Source organism: Cucumis melo, chromosome 1, assembly GCF_025177605.1.
Source record: "Cucumis melo cultivar AY chromosome 1, USDA_Cmelo_AY_1.0, whole genome shotgun sequence".
Taxonomy (NCBI): domain Eukaryota; kingdom Viridiplantae; phylum Streptophyta; class Magnoliopsida; order Cucurbitales; family Cucurbitaceae; genus Cucumis; species Cucumis melo.
Genome location: NC_066857.1, coordinates 34,765,946 through 34,785,147, shown reverse-complemented (window position 1 = coordinate 34,785,147; position 19,202 = coordinate 34,765,946). Strand labels below are relative to the sequence as shown.

The window sequence follows — 19,202 nt, the reverse complement described above, 5'->3', positions numbered from 1 at the left end:
TATATATATATATATATATATTAAATCGAAGTTACACTTAATCACGTCGTATTTTTGTTAATTAATAATTACTATTATACTTTTTTTTTCCTTCACACACATACATTTTTAAATTATCGTCAACAAATATTTGTCATTTTTGTAAAAATATTAATAACGTCACAATTTTAGTATAAACATATCTCATACGTCATCTTTAAACGAATGTATCTTCTACCGTCAACTAAAGTTATTGTATTGATTTATTATCACAAAAGTTGGATTGACGACAATATTACATGGTTAAATAAATAATATCTTATAATATTTTTAGCGTTAAATAAAAACTATCAATAATTTAAAATAATTTTATCAATTATATATATGTGAGTGTGTGACAATTCAAAGTCTTATCTAGTATATACCCTAAATTTATATTTGTTATATAATAATAATAATAATAATAATAATAATAATAGGGGTTTTGACTTTTTGAAATTCAAATGTTGTTCTTAGGATGTAATAAAAATGAGTGATTTGAAAAAAAGAAGAAAAAGAAAAAGTGATGGAATTATAATTATGTAATAAGAAAATGACGTTTTTTAATTCAATGGACAGGTGTCATGAAAAGAGGAATGGAGGGATAGTGGTGGGAATCTTTCACCAAACCCACTACAGCATTTATGACCAAATGGCTTTTCCATGACGAAATGAATTCCAATTTCTAGATGTGATATACGTAATAGTGACATATACAACTTTTATTCTTCAGCTTCAACAACAAATCAACATTATGGGATGGGAAATTATGAACAGTAGAACTTTAGTTCTTGATGTTTGAAGTATCCATGTCAACATAATTTAAAAAATGAGCTAAGCACGAGCTTATAACACGTTATGTACGTTTGATTACATTTGTTTTAAATTTATATACGTTATGGATTTTGTTCGGTATAATTCAAATATTAATTCTCTCGTGGTGTTGATGTTAGTCCAACATATATGTGAAAATATTGATAAAAAGATTGACATATCGATGAAAATTTAATACTATAACAATAATACTTTTCGAATGAACATTTAATACGACATTAGATTAGATTGCATATCATGTTCAGAATAAAAACGGAACTCCATATTATTCGTAACAACTTCTCTATGATAAACGATAGAGGTAGGTAGTAGTATCGACTTTCCTTGTTTGAGAATATATGCTCTAACCATTCTAGGGACGTATGTATGCTTTTGAAACACATATCTACATTTACATTAACATAAATACAAATGACATCTTCCTCTCTTAGGCCCAATTCACAAACAAGGCAAGGCCCATATTGATATTCTAGACAGCCCAATATAAGATATTACATAGTCCATTAGACTGTTGTGAACTCAAAAGATTCGAACCACGAACTTTTGATAGAGATATAATTTAAAAGAGACAAATGAGCATTTTACAACGATTGGGATGATTTTTAACGAAAGATTGAAGGTGAAGTCCTAGAGAAGAACGAATTAAAAAGTCGCTCCATACATAAGCGATAACATTTTACACAAAAAGTGAGTTGATTCTTCGTTAGCAATTCTGATTTAACTAATCGTTAGACTTTCTAAACCATTGTATTATGTTCCTATATCATAACGGTTGTATGGTTCTTAAACTTCTGGGTAATTTTATCCTCCAAACTCAGTTTATTGATGTTGCCACATTGAAGTTTGGTCACTTTTCCTATTCAAAATTTAGCATAAAAAGTCACTTACATTTGGAAGAATTTCATTAAATTATAGTAACATTTACCAACTGCTTTTATACTAAAAAAATTGTTGACTTTTTTGCAGAAATAAATAGTATATTAAATCTACCTAGACATGTATAAACAAGATATTAAGAAAAATATGTATGAATTCTAAATTGTTCATAAAAAAAAAAAGGAAAGAAAAAATATCAACTTTCGAGCTTGCTTTGAGTTATCCGATATGAATTTAAACTCTAAATTTTGTAAAAATAAAACAAATAAATAATACATCAAACTAAATCATGAGATTTGATGTATCAAATTATACCTTCTTTACTGTCCAATTTTATATAGGTATGTAAGATTTCAAAGGCAATTCGATTAAAGATTTCAAATATTTGATTCAAATGTAACCGTCCAACAATATAAATCTCATATGATATTTTTCAACGGATTTTTAAAGTTGGGAATTTAAATTGACACCAATACCGATTTAGAAATTAGAGAAATAAATTATTACTTTTTTTTTTCTTATAATATATACATAAGGTTTAGATTCCTTTCACCATCATTTTTTTTTAATCTGTTACACCATAATGTTTATAATATGATATATTGACTTTACTGTATGAGATATTTTACTTTTATTTGTAATATATGAATATCAGTTGTGATATTTTAGCTTCTTTCTAATACTTTTTTGTCCTTTCTTGTTGGATAATTCTGATATGCTTATGCATTAAGGTTTTCAAATTTATGTATTTTAAATTGATAAAAGTAATGAATTAATTTAAGCAACTTTATGAGTGAGTCATATGTGTGTGTGTTGAGTTTACATACAACACAACACAACACAACACATGCATGATGATTCCATTTCAGAAGCCATTGTTCTATTATTGTCATCTTCGTTACATTAAAAAAAAAATGAAAAAGTGTATGGAAATAAAGCTATAATGTCTAATCTAATAGACAGAATGGAATGGAATGGAAGAGAATAGAAAGGAAAGGAAGAGAAGAGAAGAGAAGAGAAGAGAGAAGAAGTGTAGAAGTGTTTTTGTTAATAAAATTATACCAACTTTTAATTTTATGTCAATCATATTCGTTTAGTATGAGAACAATGGACATTACTACAATGATAATATCGTCTATTTTTTGAGCCTAAACTATGATGAGTTTATATATGATAGCCAACATGAACTTAGCTCAACTGACACTTCTTTGTACTCGTGGACATGAGGTCTTGGATTCAAATTTCCCTAAAAAAAAAAAGTTTATATATGATAGTATTTTATAAATTTGTCAAAATAATTATAAAAGAAAATTCACGAGATTGATGAATAATGCACTTCAACAAATCAGTTTGAACGACGAACCTCCCAAACTTTGATCGGTACCAAAGAGTTATAATTAATTAAAGGAAAAACTATATATTTAGTCAGTAGGTTTTGATGAATATGTGTGTTTGGTTCTTGAGTTTTAATAATAGATATTTTTAATTCTCAGGTTTATAAAAATAAACTCATTTGATCTAGTTTTCAAAATATATATTTTCATTTTAAAAATTAGATGAACAACTTCTAAAAATCATATCCTCTCTCAAACTATTTTTTTAATTTTAAATATCATATAATCATTTTCAAAAAATCAAACATTAAATACTTTTACAACCTCGTAAACTTATTTTTTAAAACTCATAACTAAAAAGATACATTTTCAAAACCGGATGACCAAATGCGTACGTTGTTATAAACCTAGGACTAAAAATGTTAATTCTTAAAACTCATGAACCAAAAGCACCTATTCAACTAAAAAGTCAGTTTTTCTTAATTAAATTATTTAATATTTTTATCACCACTAAAATTATTTTTTAAAAATTTTACTTTGTCATCAACATTAATATCAATTAAGTGTAAAAAAAAAACATATATAAACCAAACAAAACAAAACTCAAATTAAAAAGAAAAAAAAGCATTTTTTTTAGAAAACTTGGATAATGAATTAAAATCAAATTCAAAAATCGAAAACAAAATATTCAAAAAAAAAAAAAAAAAAGAATACAAAAGATGAAAAGTGAAAGTGAAATATTTTAAAATGGGAATCCAAATCAAGAAATGAAAAGATACTTTCCCTGAACTTACAATTATTTCTAAAAGTTTGAATTAGTAACTATTTTAGGATAAAATAATATTACGATGAAAAATGAGAGATGATAGTAATAAGAATATTTTAAAACGACCCTCCAGTCACCTCCAATATCTGACTGACAGACAGGTAACTTTAAAAAATTGAATGTTCATCACAATTAACTAATTTATAACATACTTTTTAGTTTTTACAACACCATTTATTTATTTTAGAAAATGACACATGTCAGTGCCCTACTGGAGTACATAATTTAGAAAAAGCAAAGTGATAAAATGACGTGGCCATCGTTTTCTCCACCTCCTATCTCTCTTTCTCTTTTTCTCCTGACTTTTTTTCTCTTTAATTAGTAATTACTTTTTTCCAAAGGAACATCTAATAACGGGTTTGCCTAGGTTGATGCATGGTCGGTCGTACGTGGCGTCCTCTCCTTGGTTTCTACTTTCTCACTCCAATCTCCACCATTCAATTTTATATTTTTATTATACTTTTTTTTTTCTTTTTTATACTTTTAAAATTATTATTTTTTTTTAATTTGCCTTTCTTATTTTGTTTTCTTCCTTACGGTGGATAAAATCTTTTTCATAATTGATGTGATTGAACTTAGATCTTGCAAATGTAGTAATTGTATTTAAAATAATTAAGTAGATAACAACATTTTAAAAAATTTGTAAATATAGCAAAATCTGTCAAAATCTATCAATAATATGAGTCTATTACTGATAGACCATGTAGCAAATGTTGGTTTATCACTGAGTTTATCGACGATAGAAGTCTATCATTGATAGATTTTGCTATATTTGCAATTTTTTTAAAATGTTGCTACATACTTAATAATTATTCTAAAAATTGCTAGCCATTGTAATTACCTTTATCTCTTTTGCTTTGGACTTTATGCTTAACAAAATGTAAAATTTTGATTAATTTTAGGAATAATATCACGCAGTTTCTTAAATTGAGATTCGTAGTTCATCGATCGTATATAGAAAGTGGAAAATAACGACAAAGTAATTTTATTTTTATCGATGAATTCTTCTTATTTATAGGCGGAGAATTTGTTTGTATTCATATCGTGTGGGAAAATATTAATAGAGAAATAATATTTGTTTTTGTCTACAACCTAACCCTTTGTGACAAAAGGTCGATCTTGTTGAATTTTTTGTTCATTTCGGTCAATTTAAAATTTGGTGTTATACATATAGCAATTTAATTTAATTTAATTTAATTTTACGATCAATATAAAGTATCACAAATTCAAAGGAATTACTCTTTGAATAATAAAATATAATAAAATTAAATGCTAGTGAGCAATTATTGAATTACATTCATTTTTATGTGTTATTTGAATTTGCTTCCTTGGAGTATATATTCAATAATTGTAACCACCAAACTTGAATGATTCTTTAAGAAATCCAAATATTTTTCTTTCTTTAAGGTAAAAGGAAACAATAATACTAATACCTACCCAATAATAAGTATAGACATCAAACCCTTTGATGAAGAAGTACATTTTTTAACTATATTAATCTTTATTATTATTATTATTATTGAATGATTAGGAAGAAGAAGATTTCTATATAATTCTCATTGCATCTATTGGCTCTTATTGAAAATGATAATAGTTAAAATAAAAAAAAAAATTAATCATTTAAAATCAACTTTTTTAATATGTATGAAAATCTATATTTAAGAATATAAAATTAAAAACTTATTTATGAATATGATAATATTGTATTTTTAATTAGGTACCACTGTTCTATGTACCCACAAAAAATACCCTCTACGTTCAAAACAATATATATAATTTTACAAAAGTATACCTTACCACTATCTATTTTCGTTTATATTGTAAATTTGTCTCCATAAATATCAAAAGATGTCACGTTAATCCAAACCGAGTTGCCTATAATAGAATAAGTTTTAATCTAAAAACTCTATGGAAAAAAAAAGGTAAAAGAAACCTAAGAGTAAGGCATGTTATTTCTTTAATAAAGAAATATAAGAAAGATAAAGTGAAGAATAATAATAATCTCAATCTCCCATTTCCCACTTATATATAAAGCCTTTAATAGCCACATAAAATTTTCCCAATGCACCAACAAAGACAAAACAAGTCCTAAACCAAAAACACACACACACACACACCATTTTTCTTCCTAAAATCCCCTCATTAACAAGCTCTCAAAACCGCCGTCGTCCCAATGGCAAATACCGGCCACTCTCAGCCCACTTTTCCCCTTCATCTTTGCTTCTTCTTCCTCATCCTCCTCATGTTCTTGTCCTTCTCTTGGTACTCCAATTACGAGTCCGCCGTGGAAGACGTTTTCGACCAACTCAAGCTCCTCCTCATCGTCTCGCCTCTTCTCCTACTCCTCCTCGTCCACTGGCTCTCCAACACCAAAAACGGTCACTTGCCATCCCTCATCCCCCTACCGGAAAAAAACTCACTCCACCGCGCTGGAGGAACGCCTTGGGGCGTGGGGTTTTTGTTGGTTCTTCTTCTTTTCATGATCTCTTATCAATCTTACTTCCAAGAACGGTGGTTTCCTCTCTTGAGCCGGTGATGATCCGAACGACAACAATCAACAACCCATCGTACGTTTCAACGATGGAATAATAGGAATCTTACTCTCGTAAAATTTTCTACTACTTTCTAGTACTGAATTTGAAAGTATATTATTGTAAGTGCGTGTCTTTGATGCAGTACTCTTTCGATTTGTTTTTATGTTGAAGAAGAAGAAGAGTTTGGATGTGTCGAATCTTGTGATGATCATAATATTTGTTTATATTAATTTTTAATGTAATTAAGATCATTACTAATCTAATCCTTTTTAATTGTTTATTACTATTAATTATTTTAATTTCAGATGGAATCCAAAGCGTAGATCGAGGCTTTGTATAAAGTAATTAATTTGTGTTGGGGGTGATTTTCTTTTTTTAAAAAAGAAAATTACACTTCCAATTGTAATTTTTTCCTTTCACACACAATAGTAAAGTTACTCTATATTACTTTACTCTATATTAGAGTAAAGTTACTCTAATTAATGGATTAATGTAAGTGGCCCCTTTTTAATTTTTACCTCCCCATAAGTTAGGTTTTACGGCATATTAACGATACTATGTTATAACTTTACTATTAGCTCTCGATAATATAAGAGTTAGAAATCGAATCTCTAAGTTCAAGTTGGTAATGTATAATTAAATACTATATTAATGGAGTTTTTATTATTAATTTCGATCTTTTAATATTAAGTAGAGTAAAATTCAACTAGATCACATTATACTGAAAAGAGGGTAGAATCCTCCATATTATTAGATGGTTTATACATGAAGAGTAAATTAACAACTGTATCTGCAAATAATAGAACGACGTATAAGTTATTGAATACTTTAAATAAATTCCGAACCTGAGATTCGAACTCAAATGAGTAAAAGCCACAGCTCAAGGACTGGATCAAAGTGAGTGTAACTAAGGAAATAAACAAATAGTTTAAATTTTACATGAAATGTAAATCGACAAAATTATGGAAAGCTACAACCCACCAAATAAAGGTAAGGGAATGGCGGACGGACCCACGCGGGCAACTCTGCCACTAACCACTGCGCTAAAACCCAATTTCCAAACTACATCCTATCTCTCAAAATCTCTTATCTTTACCCAATTTTGAGGGACGAGATCGATTGATACTCCTAATTTCATCGCTACCGTCACCTCAGGTGTGGTTAAAAACCATGTCCTCCGCCACCATTACCGCCACCGCCGCCGCCGAACGCCACACCTACTGGTGCCACGAGTGCGATATGAGCGTCACTTTGGTTTCCCCTTCTTCTTCTTCTTCATCATCATCATCTTCTTCTTCCTCTTCCTCTCTTCTTTGCCCTCACTGCCTCACTGACTTCCTCGAACACATGGATTTCACCATACCCACTTCCTCTTCTTCCATTTCCGACCACCCCAATTCCTCTTCTTCCCCCACAGATTCCGATCCATCATCCTTCGTCGTTGTCGACCCACTTCCGATCACTTCCGATGACAATTACCTCCTTAACAGCCCTCAATTCCTCCGTCTTTTCCAGCACCTTGCAGATTCGTCCGAGTCTGATTTCGTCCCATCTGTCCCTTTCAACCCATTTACTCCGATCAAGGCCTCTGTCATGGCGATTCCCACTATTAAAGTCACCTCCGCCTTGCTCGATGAAGACCCAGTTCTAATTTGTGCTATTTGTAAGGATCAGTTCCTTCTTGAGGTTGAAGCCAAACAGCTCCCTTGTTCTCATCTTTATCATCCAGATTGCATTCTTCCTTGGCTTTCTAATCATGATTCTTGCCCGCTTTGCCGTTTTAAGCTTCCTTCCGATGACCCTTCGGATCGTGTGAGATGTAGGACTAGTGCCTTGTTAAGGGCTAGAGATCTGATGCATCAAGAAGATAGTTATGGGTTGAGGACTACTTTGGAACTCATGGCTAGAAGGCATAGTTCTATTTCTAGTGAGGGAATTCATGTGGATTCGTTTCAATCACCCACTCAGTTTGGGGTTGCTATGATGAGGAGTGGGGAACAGACTGACAGTGTTGAAACTGTTTCGAGTGTGGCTACTGATGATGGGATCGTAATTGTCAATAGCAATGGTGATGAAAATGGGTTTGTGGGAATGGATGGACCTATAACTGAGGATGCTGGAACTGTAGTTCAGGATATTGGAGTTTCTCCTTCGAGTTTTGTTTCTGCATAAATTGAGGTTTGTGTTCTCCTCTCTTTTGACTTTTATTTTTTTATTAGTGTTCCATGTTCTCGTAGTTTGAGTTGATGAGATGGATTTCTACACCGAGCTTGGAAATGATAAATGAAAGAGCTTGTATTTGATGTAAATTGACTAGTAATAACAAATAGAGTGCCAATGACTGAGTTGAGTTCTTAGAGCTTAGGAACTCATTGATTGGGCAGTTTTGATAGTCTTTTCAGGATTTATGATGGTTGTGTTTCTTACTCGAAACATCCATCTAGAGCATACCGTTCTTAGTAAAGATGGAAGCTTAATCCAAGCTTTCTGTCTTTATTTCCTACTGATGGCTCTTTGGATGATTCTGTGGTGATAATGCAAAAAGGCTACAAATTTGTGACATTCAACAGGGCCTGTGATAAACATTTCAAGAATTCTTAGAAATCTAGTTTTAAACTCCCATAGAAAGGACCAATGGACTTTAACTTTGTATAACATTCCTGGTTTTGAACTATAAACCAAACGTCCATACCATTACCAATGGTTGGTGCATGTGTACGCTTCTCATCTCATTGCAAATTTGGTTTCCTGTGCTTGTGCTGCCTTCTTTCTATTTGATGATCGTAGGCTTATTTGTACTATCATAATATGGTTCTGGCCTATCTTTAAACATTAAACAACTTGCAACAATCATGAAGCTGAGCGAAAGCCTTGAAATTGGTTCAGTGTTTTGTTTTGGAACTTGCATACATGAAGTGCTGACTCATGTAAAAGGTCTTAGGAAAGTCGGTTCATTATCGTTGGTTTAAGAACATAAGGTTATAGGTTTTGTAGATTGATTTATATTGTAAGTCCATAATGTCCCTATAGTCCATTAACAAATCCCATTTTCATCGCCAGATATGTTCTCCTAGTAAATGTTTACAATATTTAATGCATGAGATTTTGTTTGACTTAATGGTTCAGTAGGTCATGTTTCGTTGGACTGGGAAAATAATAAAAGCTAGTTACATATGGTTGTTAGGATATGGCACCACGCAGAAGAGAAAGGGTTAGACGAGGTTGGCCTATTAGAGAAAAAGTTTAAGTTGCAGGACCCTCTAGTGCTGTAAGATCCTCCACTGCCACAAGATCCTCTTGTGCCATAAATGCAAGGGAAGGTTGCAGGAGGTCAAACTTAGGATGCACCAGAGGCTTCATAGTAGCAAGCCCCATCCAACGCCGAAAGTGATTTTGTTGCATTGGCAGCACAAGTAGAGGCAATTGTTACAACTATGATGGTGAGAATGCACAGTAGATGGTTGGAACAGCCGTGGCTGATCAGGTAGCATAGCAGATTCAAGTCTGGGTTTAGGACCACCAAGATTGATCACTTGAAGCCAAGTACTTGCGGAACTTTAGGAAGTATAATCCTCACACATTTGATGGATCATCGAAGGACCCCATAAAGGCAGAATTTTGCTTGTCCTCAATTGAGCTTATTTTTCGTTTTTTAAAGTGCCCTTATGATAGAAGCTTTAGTGTTCAATATTTGTGCTTACAAAACAGTGATGAGATCTGGTGGCAGTTCGCAGAGATATGAATTGATACCAAAGCAGGACCTATGACTTGAGAACGATTTAAGGAATGTTTTTATGAGCAGTATTTCTCCGCCAATACAAGGTATGATAAGCAGGCTGAAGAAGAGGATAAGCTTGGTTGCCATATCATAACAACCACATGCAATGGCTTATATTAGATTTGTCAGTCAAGTAAAACATGACCTAGTAAGACATTAAGTTTTGCAAAATCTAATTCATTAAATACTGTAAACATTTACTAGGAAGACATACCTGGCGATGACAAGGAATATGTTAATGGGCCGCAAGGACACTACCGACTCTAGGCTTACAAAGCAAGTTAGTCTACGGAACTTATAATCTTATGCTCTTGTACCACTCTAATGATTCGTCTTTCCTTAGACTTTAGCATGAGTCCTAAGACTTTAGCATGAGTCATTACTTCATGCATGCAAATTTCAAACGCTTAGACCAATTGAAAGGAAGATGGGAGTTCTTTAAAACAACCTTAAATAGGACAAAGCTTACTTGAACATGATCTGTTATGGCCTTGAGTTCTAAAGAGGCACCTTAAATAGGAAGAAATCCCATCACCCAACGTATTTTTAATGTGCTGTTTACATATTTTACTAACTTGTAGCATGCTAGCAATGTTTAATGATTTTACTTGTATTGGGGGAATCTTAATGTTTACATGTTTCCCTAAAGCAAGGATTCATCTAGTTATATTAACTTACTTGTACTGTCATTTTTTTTTTGTTAATGCAGGTAATATAGTAGAATATATGGTTGTTAGATGAATCTTAGAAAGCAGCTACGCCAAGTAGATGATTGATTGGAAGTGTAAATTGCTACAGAGAAAGACTCTGCTATCTTCTTCTTCTTCTTCTCCTTCTTCCTCTTCGGTAACCATGTCTCAACATAATAAGAGATGAACCTTATTTACATTGTTAATCTTATCACCTAGCAATGTTTCCCTTCTCTCTTTTGGTCATGGTTTGAGTCAATGAGGCTCTCTCTCTCTCTCTCTCTATATATATATAAAGTTCTGCAGTTTCAATCTATTGAGAAATAGATTCAAGAATTTTTAATCCATATTTCATTGTGTGCCTTCTTTTGTTTCTTTCTTTTCACTTGCGTTGGTTTTTTTTTTTTCTCTTGGATTGAAACGCTATTTGGATCCTTATATCTTGAGGTTCAGTTGATCTACTTTCAATCAATAAATTTAGTTTTCATCGTTAGTTTGAAGATACATTTTACTTCACTTTCCAAAACAATAATAATAATTAAAAAGCTATATATCTATAGATATAAGGCTGACATATACTAATTTGAGAAATTTGAATATAATCATTTAATTTTAGTACTTCACTATTTTTCAAATTTCTATGCTCCTAAATTTTGGACAACAAAAAATTTAAAGACTAATACAACAAGTTTCAAAGTACTTTTCAAGGACACTCGGTAAAATTAGAATAAAGTATAAGGGTCGAAATAGATTTTTTTTCCTTGCATACATGACTTTTTTTATATTTTGTTATCAGCATGGTTCAAGATTCATAAGATATTTAAATCCTAGCTAATTGGTCACCATCATTTAAATTCGTGCATTTAAAGATTTGTTGACTCATATAGTCATATTAACTACCAGAACCAATCCATAGTAATTCCAACTTCCTCCATTGGTCCCTTCTCATAAAAGTTTTTCACATTTGGTATATTTAAGCAGAATATTCCCTTAGATAGTTTTACAAAGGAAAACAAAGTTCCATTTTGCTTAGAACTTTTAATTGGCATCCTAAACTTAAAAGACCTTGTTTAGTCTAATTAGATCTTCGACTTATTCTAAAACATGTTAACATCAACTTCATTCAAATTTTTTGTACGGACCATTCACATGCATTAATAACTTGTCCTTCACAAACATTTGAAATCTACATCAGTTATAACCTATTGCGTTAGGATTGTTATGTCTATTGTAGCCTTAAACATTTTCGATGTGCTTTTCTGTTGTTGCTACAATGTGTTGTATTTTTTGTGTGAAGAATGAAAATCACAATAGAAACGCATAATAAATATAAAGATATTCTCACTCTTTGTTGTGAACTTTTTTTTATCGCAATAGACGACTGTCTTATTCACTTTAAGACTATTAAACATGTTGTTTGATATAATATAAAATTTATAGTACACTTTGTTAAGGATAAGTTTCATACAATAGGAGGATTAAGGTCATTAACCGTAAAGGAACTTAAATCGGATACAAACTGCACTCGGGAAAGGTGCGAGTCAGATCCAAATAGGCATTGCACTTGCAAAGAAGCAAACAAATTGAAAAAGCAACATAGAAAGTCATTTTCATGGTGGTCTTCCTCATCGTTCCTTTTCACTTCTTTTTTCTTTTTTCTTTCTGTTAAACCATCAGTCCTCGGGCCAAATTGCTCCTTTTAAATTGGAATCTTTCATTTAAAGAAAAAAAAAAGGTCAGCACAACCGCCGTAGACAAATTAACTGACAGACACTTTTCAAACACTAAAAAACCCTTTTTCTTATCTCTAATATACCATTGAAAGTGACACCCCAACATCTTTCACAATCTTCCTCTCATAACCCTTAATTTTTGGGTTTTGTTTATTTTATTGTCTAACGATTTCTATTTTGATGTGTAATGAGTTTTAGAATTTCAATAATTTAATATGGGATTGGAGTAGGTAAATTGAGGACTATAGCTAAACGGGTGGATTCTAATTAGGAAATTTGAATTTTTTAGAACTTATTTAAATTTAAAGTTAGAATATCATTATGATTTTTGTGTTTGATGCATAGTTAAAATTTCTCTTAAAAAAGTAACTTACACTTGTACGGAATCTCTTGTAAGGAGAATTTCTACGAACACCTTAGCTTGGGTACCTGGGAGGGAGGGAAATCCTATGGCCCTTGAGCAATCAAGCCCTCTACCTTCTAGTTGCTTCGCAATTGAATTTATCCATATTCATCAGAGTAGGAATAAAGGATTTACGAGAATTAAAAATCATTGAATAAAGTCAAAGAATTTGAGATGAGAAAAATAAACTTCAAAACTTTCAATTTTATGTTTGATAAACTTCTACGTTTTTATAAAATAACTAAAAAAAAAAATTAAAAGCCCTGAAATTATACTTATAGTTTTATGGGCTTAGAGACCTAACCTGTTAAAGAGTTACAATTTAACCTAAAAATAAAACCAAAATTTGGAGGAAAAAAAAAAAAAAGAGGATAATTTTCAATACAATTTGACCTATATCTTTTCTTTCAATATGTCCTCATATCTTCAAATTTGTAAATATCCTTAATTTTAGCAAAAATAGTGGTTTTCTATATATATATTGTCTGCTAGTAGTGTAAATTCAATTGCTTTTAATGTAGAATGAAATTGAACATGCATAACACTAAAACTACAACCTATGAAACTTCCAAGACTCCACCGTCTATTCGCAACAGCTGTTGATGAAAGCTTAGGCATCAAATCAAAGTAACCCTCATCTTTGTGCAGATTCTCCTCTATCTAATTCTTTCAAAATCTTCTCAACTATTCTCCAATAATACAAACAAACCGATCTCTCAGTTCTCGACGGGTCCGGTCTCGGACTATTGAAGCTCTCTCCTATCTCTCTGGCACCGGTGGCAGTCATGAAGAATGCGAAACGACATTAGATGAATGCAGTTCTTAAATGATTTTTTTTTCCCCTGTTAATTGTTCCATTTTCTTTCTTTTAATTTGGTGAATTGTTATGCATATTCTTGATGTCAAGGTGGTAAAACATTTAAGGTTGCTTACCATGTTTGATAGTAGTTTTCACCCTCCCTGAACGAAACCAAACCAAATTGAGATTTTTCTTTCGTTTTTCCTGCTCTATAAAAGAGGGCATGGCAGGACTAATTCAGCACATGTTTGAAATAACACTTTAAGATCTGGGTGCTAAAAAAGTGTTTTCAAATATATATAAAAAGAAATATTTTTAAGCACTTAAAAAGTTATAAGTGTATAACCGAACCCTAAAACTTCCTACCATCAAATGAAATAAGAATTATGCTGCATACACTATTTCTATTTAATTAGGTTAAATTAGAAAAAATATACATCTATGAGAAAAGTAAACTAGACCATTCAAATCTCAGTGTCATCTACTTTTCGTATTAAATTTCAACTACTAAATGCAGTAGAGTCACAATCACAATTGAACCAATAAAAAAGAATCTACTATCGTTCAATATATATTAGAACATATTGAAGAGAATGTCTTCTACTCGTCTTACCCTATTTTCAGCTTTCTTGTGTTATTTTCCTAAAATTTCCCCCGTCATACCAAAAAATTCATTAATCTAACCCACCTGTTTCATGTGATGTTAATAAAAATCAGAACATCTACTGAATTTGAAATTAAATCTTGCTTTATTGCACCAAAGTTATGGTGCAAAATGAACAACACTAACCACTGTATTGGCATTTAAGTTACAAATGGCAATATGGTACCAACGTTGCACAAGAAACAGCCAGATATATATTTTACAATAATAGCGTATTACTTTTTTTAAATGGATTTTGACTTACCAGGCTTCTTCATATTGTCACCACAGTTTTGACTTTGGTTTCTTTACAGTTTCCATATACACCAACAGGTTTGTCCTCCAGTCAAGCTAGTTGGACGGACATGGAACCTGAAACAGATACATGTATAGTCCTTAACATGATGAGTTAACAGTTTATTAGATTTGACAGACATGTGTGTTTATCTTTAGAATATGTTTGGAAAGGGAGAGAGGCAATATAGTATTGGCAAAGGCATTACCAAGCTTAGACTAGCCACCAATATGTATCATGGGTCTGTTTGCAGTCTTTGCAATATCGAACATTCCGGCATGTGAAGCTTTCTTTCTTCTTACCTGAAGCACATTAGTACAATTAACAACAATACCTAATGACATGGAAAGTTACATAGAAGTTAATGCCTGAAATCCATCAATTGGTGAGAATATGAAGTTTTGGGCAACTTAAGAAGATATAGTTGAGTACCGCTGCATGAATTATTTCCCTTAGCTCGTTATCATCAGCACCTTGACGAAGTGGGTCTCTCAAGCTAACCTGAAATCAATGGTTTCTAATATATTAATGGGCAGAGTAGAGTTTTTCTGCTCGGAATATCAATGAATCAAACACTTAAAACACAGGATGGGGCCTTCCACCGGGAAACTATGCTATCAGTCCACTACATAATAACTTGGTCTATAGGTGGTGTAAAACCAAGCAAATGAAGATCAAGTAGCAAATGGAACACTTTGAGAAAGTAAGAAATCTAAAAGTCCATTTAACTATCTCTGTGCACAATGACATCATATTGGCGTTAACAAGGTAACAAGGAAGAGGAAGGGGAAGAAGTTATGGTTGCAGGCATTCAACTGAAGACCTTTTTGTACAGCCATTTGGCTATTGAAACAACATATGTATGAAATTCAACTTGGTCTGAACAAAGTACGGGTCTTTTGAGGCCTGACTTATTTATGAATAAGAAATATTAGTAAGGGCACCAGAAGAGACTATTCTCATCCATGTACCAAAAAATCTTCCATCCCCTCAGTTAAAAAGCAGGGCCCACCACAAGACCTTCGTCCTTGGAGGCTTCTCTACCGAAAATTTAAAATGTGTAACCACATTTATAGGTTATTTACTCACTAGGTTTGATAATATTAAATTCCCCCCAGTCTAGAGGACGTGTCCTCAGAAAAAGTAATACCCATTGCAAGAGGAAATAATTTTATCTAAATATCACTAAGATCAAGATTTAGGATACACGTATGGGCCTTACTTCAAGAAGCCCACAAGAAAAACCAGGTACCTCTGAGAATCAAATAAATACTAACCAAGGCCATATTTTAAGGCCTATGTACATCACATATCCAAGTGATGTTCTACATCCCTTCCATTGTCACGAGCATCATTATAAGGCCAAGGACAGACGTTAGTCAATAGTAAACCAATCAAAGCACTTTTTGAAGAAAAAAAAAATCTACAAGACTGAAATATCAACGAATTAAGGCTTTCCAAGAGGATTTCAATTGGGGATTTACACTCAAAACAAATTTATCTCTCATACTCTCATTCCAAGATAAGTGCAACAATAGACTAGAAGAAGATTTACCTCCGAGGGACCAAACAAGCAGACTTTGAAGTTTCCATCTGCTAAAAGTCGCAATCTGTTGCAACCAGCACAAAAATGCTCTGTCATTGATGTGATAAACGAAACTGTACCCTGGTGCCCATCTATCCTGAAATTTTTTGCTGTCTCTGTAGGATGATCTCCCAGTCGTGTGAGGTTCACGAAGTTTTTAGTCTGTACAGCAAAATAGCAATATATAAGGAATTAGCATATAGAAAGAACATTAGAGGAAAAATCTAAAATCTTTTAGATTGATTGCCTGTGAGAATTCTACCTTACCACTGTTTGCAAAATTTCTGAGTAGGGTACCAGTTTCTTAACATTCCAAACATTTCCATCAAAGGGCATAAACTCAATGAATCGAATATTAATTGGTTTCTCACGAGTCAACTCAACAAAATTGCAAATCTCATCATCATTGAAGCCACGCATTATAACACAGTTCACCTGGAAAAGAAAGTCAAGTAAAAGAAAATTCCTTGTAAGAGCATGTGCCAGGTATGAGACATGAATAATAATATTTTATATCTGCATATTAAGAATCAACCAGAAAATGAATTAGCACGGACTTCCAAAGACAACACAGAACTGATAGAAGAATAGGAAAATGAGAATAATTAACAACGTTCAAAAAAGGACAGTTATCTACCGAAGGATAATACATACTTTAACAGGATTGTAACCAAGGTCTACTGCAGCATTGATAGATTCCATAACCTTTTCATGCCCCTTGCGCCGGGTCATGAATTCAAACTTTGCTGGCACCAATGTATCCAAACTAATATTAATAGCTGAAAGCCCACATTCTTTAAGCTTGGGAAGTTTTCTTGCAAGAACTATTCCATTCGTGGTCATAGCCAATGTCTTCAAACCTTTTAAATTAGACAGCTCTAAACATATATCCTCAATATCTTTCCTAATGGTAGGCTCCCCACCAGTCAAGCGAATTTTATTTACACCAGAGCTTACAAAAAGATTAGCCAATCGCATAATTTCATTCCGAGTAAGAAGCTTCGGGGTGGAAGTGAGGTCTACACCTTCTGCAGGCATACAGTACTGACATCGCAAGTTGCACCGTTCTGTCAATGATATCCTTAAGTAAGTGTGCATCCTTCCAAATGAATCAACCAACATATTAGAGTCTGAATTCTCTTTCTGGATTTCATCCGACAGCTTAGCACAAGAAGTAGCATACGTTCTTGAAGCCTCCAGTTGATCCCCAAAGATTCTAAGACCATTAGTTTTTCTGATGATGGAGTAAGATGCATGTTCAAATCCCACCTATTTTAAGTAAGAGATGTATAAGAGCTCAATAGCAGTTATCAGAATTCAAATGTCAAGAAACAAGGGAAGATAATGAGAAGGATAATGCAAATTTCTCTATCTCAACGAAATTTCTAAAGGTTGGATATGGAATTCTCCTGAAAGTTCAAACCTAATAATTTCAACAGTAATTAACTGTCGACTATTCCTGAAGTACATTCAACTTCAAAAATAATAAAAATGAAATCGACGAGGAAGCAGGAATAATTGAGACAAGCAATTCAAAGCAGCTAGAGCAAAAACGAATCACTGGTTTGATTATCATCAAAATTCAGCAGACAAAGCTAGTTTATCCGACAGAAAAAAGACGAGACAGCGAATTAATGGAAGCGGAAAGTACAAACCGATAGGAAATTTAATTTTCCAGACGCTACGAGCCAATTGGTGACGAGGCATGCATTTCTTCTCATATTAGTCGCCAAAGCCATCAACAACGAGTATGTATGAAAAGGAAACAGATAGAAATGGCCAGAAGAGGAAGATAATGGAATCTGTAGCAGTATTCTTCCGATTAAGGAGGTTAAAGAAGACGATGGTGATTCAATTGAATCCGGAAGCTGAGCCGGAGAAGGACGACGGAAACCGACGTGATCGACCGCTCATTTCGGTTCGATTCCTTCGGCTCTTCGGCGGAGTGAAGGGTCAGATATTTATGGCTTTTGGATTATCGGATTCGGAAAGTGTGAAGTTCAATTATTTTGACCTTGCGGCAAGCTTTTCCCCGTCGGCTTCGTGCGTCGGTTTCATCGAGATTTTGGTTAAAATTTATTTGAAGAAAAAAAAATATCTTAATGCACTTTTTAAGGGAAAAAAAAAATACATACGAAAATTACTTTCAAAGTTTAAAATATTTACAAAACTTCATGTCAAAAAATCCATCGAACTCTAAAATTTTGTTACATCTTACGTGTCTTTTTCGAAATTTTTTATTAACAAAAAAAATAAACTTTATAGATAATAAAATATCTAAATATTATCTTACACACCAAATTTAATCATGTAATAGAGTGTTTTAAAACTCTATCATTCAAGAGAATGTATAAGAAGAAAACGATCTATGATAAATAGAATCGAAAAAAACGTGCAAAAAAAAATGTAATTTTGAAAGTAGCGAAAATTTGACAAATTTTTGCAAAGAGCTTTGGTTAGAACACTTTATTCCCAATGAGCTGTAGGGCTTGGAAGAAAGAATATGAAAACTCATGGATAAATAATAGAGTAAAGTAAAATTAGGGTTTGAATGTGATGAGGCAATTAAACTCATAAAATAATTGGGACTAAAGCAATGGAATCTTTTAAATTCTCCATTTTTCTTTCTTCTAATTTATCTATTTTCTCTATCCCTTAAAGATATTCCTCTCTGTTCTAATGTTCCTTCCTTGCTGTCAAATTTTACCATTGCATTTCCTTTTTAAACTTTGTTTTTCTCTCTTTCATTGAATTAGTCAATGAATGGCTCTCTTAGTATAGGGATAAAGTTGAATGAGAATGAGGGTGAAAAGGGATAATATAAAGGTAAATGATAATTTAGAGTGGAAAAAGAA

At 32.5% G+C, this 19,202-nt stretch overlaps 3 protein-coding genes across 10 annotated transcripts; 2 read left to right on the top strand and 1 right to left on the bottom strand.

Moving 5' to 3' along the window:
* Positions 1-5,938: 5,938 nt before the first annotated feature.
* Positions 5,939-6,566, top strand: LOC103499879 (uncharacterized). Its single transcript, XM_008463009.3, has one exon. The coding sequence runs from the start codon at positions 6,062-6,064 to the stop codon at positions 6,422-6,424; it is 363 nt and encodes a 120-aa protein (XP_008461231.1). The 5' UTR covers positions 5,939-6,061; the 3' UTR covers positions 6,425-6,566.
* A 775-nt stretch (positions 6,567-7,341) lies between these two features.
* Positions 7,342-11,236, top strand: LOC103499880 (E3 ubiquitin-protein ligase RING1-like). Of its 2 annotated transcripts, XR_539934.3 has the most exons (3): positions 7,445-8,600; positions 9,607-10,244; positions 10,910-11,236. XR_539934.3 is itself a non-coding variant. In XM_008463010.3 (2 exons), the coding sequence occupies exon 1, from the start codon at positions 7,593-7,595 to the stop codon at positions 8,592-8,594; it is 1,002 nt and encodes a 333-aa protein (XP_008461232.2). In that variant the 5' UTR covers positions 7,342-7,592; the 3' UTR covers positions 8,595-8,600; positions 10,910-11,236. The 2 variants fall into 2 exon arrangements, 1 of the variants encoding a protein (XP_008461232.2); XM_008463010.3 differs by lacking the exon at positions 9,607-10,244 and having other exon boundaries at positions 7,342-8,600.
* Positions 11,237-12,310: 1,074 nt separating this feature from the next.
* Positions 12,311-18,420, bottom strand: LOC103499881 (GTP 3',8-cyclase, mitochondrial). Of its 7 annotated transcripts, none has more exons than XR_007822970.1 (9): positions 18,003-18,407; positions 17,002-17,616; positions 16,615-16,782; positions 16,318-16,509; positions 15,195-15,263; positions 14,971-15,064; positions 14,733-14,839; positions 13,959-14,033; positions 13,474-13,867 (listed from the first exon to the last, which is right to left on the bottom strand). XR_007822970.1 is itself a non-coding variant. In XM_008463011.3 (7 exons), the coding sequence occupies exons 1-6, from the start codon at positions 18,084-18,086 to the stop codon at positions 14,981-14,983; spliced, it is 1,212 nt and encodes a 403-aa protein (XP_008461233.1). In that variant the 5' UTR covers positions 18,087-18,420; the 3' UTR covers positions 14,551-14,839; positions 14,971-14,980. The 7 variants fall into 7 exon arrangements, 1 of the variants encoding a protein (XP_008461233.1); XR_007822962.1 differs by having other exon boundaries at positions 13,474-13,792; XR_007822973.1 differs by having other exon boundaries at positions 13,959-14,028.
* Positions 18,421-19,202: the final 782 nt, after the last annotated feature.

Bases quoted from the DNA above. Each gene is read 5' to 3' on its own strand.
- LOC103499879 (XM_008463009.3), top strand. From the start codon at position 6,062: ATGGCAAATACCGGCCACTCTCAGCCCACTTTTCCCCTTCATCTTTGC.
- LOC103499880 (XM_008463010.3), top strand. From the start codon at position 7,593: ATGTCCTCCGCCACCATTACCGCCACCGCCGCCGCCGAACGCCACACC.
- LOC103499881 (XM_008463011.3), bottom strand. From the start codon at position 18,086: ATGGCTTTGGCGACTAATATGAGAAGAAATGCATGCCTCGTCACCAAT. The intron at 16,783-17,001 runs GTATGTATTATC...TTTCTTTTCCAG, and splicing joins TTGGTTACAATCCTGTTAAA to GTGAACTGTGTTATAATGCG. The intron at 15,264-16,317 runs GTAAATCTTCTT...CATTGATTTCAG, and splicing joins GCTTGTTTGGTCCCTCGGAG to GTTAGCTTGAGAGACCCACT.